The 6,059-nt window shown below is 38.2% G+C and overlaps 1 protein-coding gene across 1 annotated transcript in view; it reads right to left on the reverse strand.

The window, feature by feature from the left end:
- The window catches only part of LOC122077765 (RNA pseudouridine synthase 4, mitochondrial), a 6,967-nt gene extending 908 nt beyond the window's left edge, over positions 1-6,059 (reverse strand). The window contains exons 1-8 of the mRNA XM_042643624.1: positions 5,498-6,059; positions 4,591-4,665; positions 4,279-4,416; positions 4,151-4,198; positions 3,978-4,058; positions 2,602-2,715; positions 1,989-2,090; positions 581-692 (exon numbers count right to left, since the gene is read on the reverse strand). Of these exons, the coding sequence (XP_042499558.1) occupies positions 581-692; positions 1,989-2,090; positions 2,602-2,715; positions 3,978-4,058; positions 4,151-4,198; positions 4,279-4,416; positions 4,591-4,665; positions 5,498-5,854 (1,027 nt within the window). The 5' untranslated portion in view covers positions 5,855-6,059. The remainder of the gene's footprint in view (positions 1-580; positions 693-1,988; positions 2,091-2,601; positions 2,716-3,977; positions 4,059-4,150; positions 4,199-4,278; positions 4,417-4,590; positions 4,666-5,497) is intronic.

A 6,059-nucleotide genomic window follows, 5' to 3' on the forward strand; every position in this document is an offset into this window, starting at 1 on the left:
AAAAAAAAAAAAAAGAGAAAATAAAATTAAGTTGAGGGTAAAAATCTAGACGTTTAACTTGATTCTAAATATGACTCCTCTAAAGAAAATTATAGTTCGCCATGAATATTATAGTAGCAAAAAGAAGAGAACAAAATCTTCAACGACCAGTTGAAGGAGATGCACATTACGCTCCAGATAACTAGATTATTTGTAAATCAAAAATCATCTAAATTATTGAAGACCTAATACTTTACGACAGCAGCAATTCTTCATTCAAAACATAACAATATTCTTTTCATACATCATTACAGATGTGGAGTTCCAAAAAAAAAAAAAAAAAGAGCAACTCAGTGCTCAAGGCTCCGGCTGCTGCAGGGTCTGGGAGGGGGCAAATGTACGCAGCTTACTCCCTGCTTTGCAGGAGACACTGTTTCCAAGGTTTGAACCTGTGAACAGCATGTTGCAATAGTGCAACTAAAACATGTTGTTGAGTTAATACACAACATATAGTCCTAATAGTACTAAAAGAGACTTTCAACTTTGATCAATACTATTAATGTTCCAGAGTAGAACACTTTTAGCATATTTACGAGCTAACCATGAAGTGAAGGTTGAATCACTCGATACTGCGTTACTGCATGCTGAGAAGACATTATTTTGTCATTGTTGGCAATAGTGATTCGGTCAGATTTTCCGTTGTCCATCACAACCTGAAAACAATACAAAATTTATAAATAGTTAACACCAGACAAGAATACCCAACTTTGGCAATTTCATTAGCATAACATGAAATAATTCCTCCCCCCCCCCCCCCAACAAAAAAAAAAGCCAGATTATATTCTTAGAGCCAAAAGTTAGCAACACATACATATTTCAAATGTAAGTCATATCATGGCACCATAAAATTATTTTCAAAGGTTTGATACATAACCTTACTTGAACAGGACATAAAATGACAGAGAGAAAATGCTAACGCTCGTCAGGATATAAGCAATTACTTGAGAAGACTGATTTCGAGAAAGCTAATAAGATGTGGCATGCATCAAGTTGCAGTATAAATGGTGATCCAGAAGCAGGACAAGTTTAGAACCAAAGAGATGCAAAGGGCCATTACAATTTGCAAATTGGTGGTTCAAGCTTAAAGTGCTAATGAAATCGAAAAAGATAAACAAATAAAAAGAGACAGAGAAGAAGTTCTAACGAAGTTCTTTATTTTGCAAAAAACAAAAGGCAATTTACTAACTCATGAAGAAAAAGGGAAAAATAAGTGATGTTAATGAAGGACAACCAGGGGAATGGTTTAAAAAATAACAAAACCACATGTGGAATTTGCTTGAAATGTTACGGCTCAAGAATTCAAAGGATAAATAGGCTAAACAGAGGCAAAGATAGTGGAGACCAGAAAAGGAAGGAAGGAAGGAAGAATATATTTAAGACGAAGATAGTGAAAGATACTAGATTTACGACACCTACTATCTGATTTTTTCTGATCTAGATGAAGTAAAGCAAATAGGAAGGAAGAATATACTTAGGATAAAAGATCAAAGGACAAATGACAACAAGAAGGATAATATCTCTCTTCTCTCATCCACAGATCAGAATGAGCACCCATGGATTTAAATATAGCCCTGCATTCTAAATCATGCAATGAAAATAATTTAAAAGGATAATACGTCCAGTTTCCATTGTCTTATATGGGAAATCCTGAGGAAGTCAAGTCCAGGCAGTACACTGATTCAAAAATAAAGTATGCTGAATCTGGCTACTACAACTGGTTTTAGCCAATTCAAATATAAATTGGTATTCACCCAAATATATATATATATATATATATATAAAATGATAGAACAGACCAACGGGATCAAATAATTTTCTAATCAAGGATTCAACATCTGGAAGCTTTATGGCCTACTGAAAGAACATACAAGATGAGATTCAGGCTAAAAAATGGAAATCATTTAAATCTAGAAAAATTTTTAGTTTAAGATTCATCAAGAAAAACTAACCTTTCCCAATGAAGCAGAAATTAATCCCCTTGAACGTCTTGGAGTTCCTATTACAAGTGCCCAGTACTTCCTCTGTATAGTTCTTTTTGTACTTTCAATGCCCTTGAAAAAGTATAAATATATATGGTTGGAGTATAATCTCAAACCCAAAGGATAATAAAAATGACAAATAAATAAATATAGGTTAGTTACCCATGTAACAATGGAAGGTGGCGTTTCATGAAATAACAACATAAATCTGCGAGATTCATTTACGTTTTATTTAATGTCAACCGTCTGTTCCCGCTCATAGTTGGGAGAGTGCACAGTTGTGTTTACAGTAATGGTACACATGCATGGGCATACATAGGATGCATGCTAATACAAGGAGCGGTATATTGACATGTGGCTAATCTAGACCATGTCCTCTCCATCCAACGGTCGCAATGGACACATCATTTGTCCATGTCGCAGAATAGATACCTTGTGACGTTTGGATAAATAATAGAACCTTGTGACAATAATAATTTGCCATATATATTTATATATTCTTTTTCAAATTAGTTCAATTTATGTACTTCAGCAAAAAGTTCTAAGAAAGACAGCTTAGAGAATACTGAAAGAGAATACTCACATCAAGTGAAGCACCAAAAGTTTTCTCCCGGAAAATTGAATGTAGAACTGTAGCACTCATTTGTGTCCTCCCCATCACTAATATGCCGCTACTATCTCTATCAAGTCTGTGTACCTGACAAAAAGCTTCAAGCTGTTATGCTGCAATTACAAGAAATCATCCCTTAGAAGTGTTGCAACATTAACTCCAAATTGGAAGCTAGGCTACCAGTTTTAAACCTAGACTTTGTGGGAGCTGGTCAGACGTGCTGACCCAGGAACAGCTCCCCTTGGTTGGCTGGTAAAGCCTGACCCCTAACCAGGTAAGACACACAAACCAATTAAAGATCAGCAACCAGGACAGTCTAACTGGAATGGCTTAGAGGATTCTCATCAAACTTGAAGGGTTAATTAAGCAATTGAATAAGGAGTGGGAGGGATTTGGCTGTTGAGTTTTTTCCTCTTCATTTTTCTTAAGGGTTGAGATTTTCTGATTTATAACACTCCAATAAAAATTAAGGTAAAATCTCCTCCAGTTTTTGTATCAGTTATCATGTTTTACCTTTAATAGTTATTTATTTATTATTATTATTATTTTTTTTTGGACAATTCCTATCAAGGGCCCATGGGCCAACTATGATGACAGCCCAAAGACTGTCACAAGGCGTCCTAATTCAAGGAAGGACGGCCAGCAGGGGAAAGAAAGGGGGGGGGGGGACTTGAACACCAGACGTGCTAGATGGAAGGCTGCTTCGACAAGCAGTTCCTAACCAGCTGCGCTGGGCAGCTGTTGGCAATAGTTATTTATTCAGCTACGTTATAAGACACCCATGCATCTTTTATTTTTCTCATCTCACACCTTTAGCATTTGAAACATTGTTTGTCTTTTCGAAAAATTATTTCCATTGCAATTACTATACTGCATGACATGGTGTTTGTCGGAGTGGTATGCTGCATAGGTAGCGTTGGTAGCTCTATTTTAGCCACAGTAAGAAGGAAGGAAATGGAGTAGATGCAGCTAACCACCATATCAGGATATGCATTGGCACATGGCCTGTGGTGTTTTGTAAGGTCGAGAGATCTGCTTGGGTTGATCACACAGAACCTTTCAAGTGGGACAACAGAAACAAGTTTCTGCGAAGACTGCACCTCTTGTGATATTGATCAACTCATGGGATCCAAGCATTAGCAATTCCTAAGACCTGGATCCCATGGTCCAGCAAGGGACCTCAAATTTCAGTAACTTAGGACCAACCCCTCCACGGGTCTCCAAAGTTCAAGGACCACTGCAGCCACAAATGGAAGGTGATACTCATGATTCTAGTTTGGATTGTCATCTTTACCCATTCTGAGTTGCATAATTAAAACCATTTTTTACTAAAACTGCAAAAAACTCACCAGACGGGGAGGTTCTGAGTAGTCATATCTTAAACATGTTGCTGCGATCTCATCTAAACTCTTCTTGATACCAATGCCACCCTGTTGAAAGATGAAATCAGTTAGAGATGGACGCTCTATAGCACAACCATGTGAGCACGCTAAAGAATAAATTATGAATAAGTCCAACTTACCTGAACTGGCATGCCACAAGGTTTATTAATAACAATGATGGCTGGATCCTGAAGCTCGATAAGCATGAGTAATCATGTTGGTGGTGCATAACAAAGTTACTAAATTAAAAAAATTGAAAGACGAAGACCTTGTACAGCTCAAGGCTGCGGATGTAGCTGATTTCATCCTCACTGCAAGGACATTCATGTTTCTCAGTGGCCAGCTCTTGTACGGTTATGGGGAGAAAGATCTGATCCCCTGCATTCAGTGCATCCTTGGCTGACACCTTACCGATGATTGAAAACTATCAGATTTGGTAGAACTTATTCTTTTAAGAACTATAAGAAATAACAGTATATGGTTTTTTTTTTCTTTCCAGGCTGTGAAGAATCTAAAAAATTTGCCCAGATAAGAATATTCCATTTAATTGAATACATTAGTAACAGTTGAAACCTTATACCCTTCTAAGATGAGGTACTTGAGCTTCGGTTTCAACTTCAGAAGCACTTGCCGATATGAAAGACTCTCTCCGAACCTGTTGCGATGCACCCAAAGAAGAAAAAAAAGGTTTAACACCCAACTAAAATACAAAAGAAGCTGCTACTTTTCTTTCACACACACACACGCACCCTCTTTTCTTTTTCCTTTTTCACCATTGACAACTGATGTTGGAACCATCCACAATCCCAAGGGCAATACTATGCCAAACATCTACATGACCAGTAAGCTAGATCCCAATGAAGAAGGAACATAAGGTAATTAATCAATAGAAGAGGAAATAAAAACATGAAAACCTGCTTTTATAAACATCATTTGGCAATCAGCAGGAGGCATGAAGACCTACATAAAATGAACCGAGGGGTCTAGCATAGTGACTCAGGAAACTCAAAATGCATAAATGTGCATACAGGAAATTAATCTCATATATCATGTGTATCCCGTATGCTATAGCATGATTTCTTTCGCGATAGGAAGAGTGTACTTAGTAGTTTTTTTTTTTTGGGTAGTGTGAATAAAAGACAGTTCCCGAGACGGCCCAGAAAACTCATTATCTGTGTTAGATTATCAAGTCAAAATTGACTACCTTCACTTCAAAGAAATAATTATAGCAACGACATTGTTGGAACCAAAATATAGAACATGAAGAGGATCCTAAGATTCCTCTAAGACTCTTCAAGGTTTAGGTCATAAATGGCAGATGAAGTTGGGACTCTGCCAGAGTAAGCAATTATTGTTCAAGATCAATACAAATTGGAAACCACGACTGGAAAGTGAGATTGTTAACAATGAAACGTGGTAATTGGTGCAAAATAATTTCCATAATAAGGAAAAATGAAAGAAAAAAAAAATCGCATCTTGAAGTTGACCTGTCTCAAACGGAATAGCTTTTGCACAAGGGACCTCGGGATGTTCGGACAGCAGCGAAGCACCCATTTAAGAGCCGTTGTGGTGTCGGTGGTGCTGCTGCCGCCTTCACCATTTCTATCAGAACGGCGGCCCGAGAGCTCTTTGGCAACGGAAGCAGCGTCAATAGTGGAAGTGAAGGGAGGCAAAGTGAGCCATTTCCCCTTCTCCACTGTACGCTCTTTCTCTTCCGTTGAGACCGCAGTTGCAGTGCTAAAGGAAAGACGCAGTTGGAATAAGATGTAAATACAGAGTTTCGTGGACGCTTGCTTCGTCGGTGTCGGAAGGGAAGATCGCCGACGGAGAATCAGTTCCAACATTTGTATTTTCAGCCGCAATTTGGTTCCTCTCGCATGGAAAGGAAAAGTGGAAAACTACCGACTGCAAATCTTGCAATACGCCTAGACCCAACCTAGCTAAGGGCCGCTACTTGCGCGGCTTAGGCCTACACTCGAGAAAGAATCCGCTCGTACGGTTACCTGATCATATGATTTAGCGATCAACATCTATCTCACTTTCTACCAT

This window comes from Macadamia integrifolia, chromosome 5, assembly GCF_013358625.1.
Source record: "Macadamia integrifolia cultivar HAES 741 chromosome 5, SCU_Mint_v3, whole genome shotgun sequence".
Taxonomy (NCBI): domain Eukaryota; kingdom Viridiplantae; phylum Streptophyta; class Magnoliopsida; order Proteales; family Proteaceae; genus Macadamia; species Macadamia integrifolia.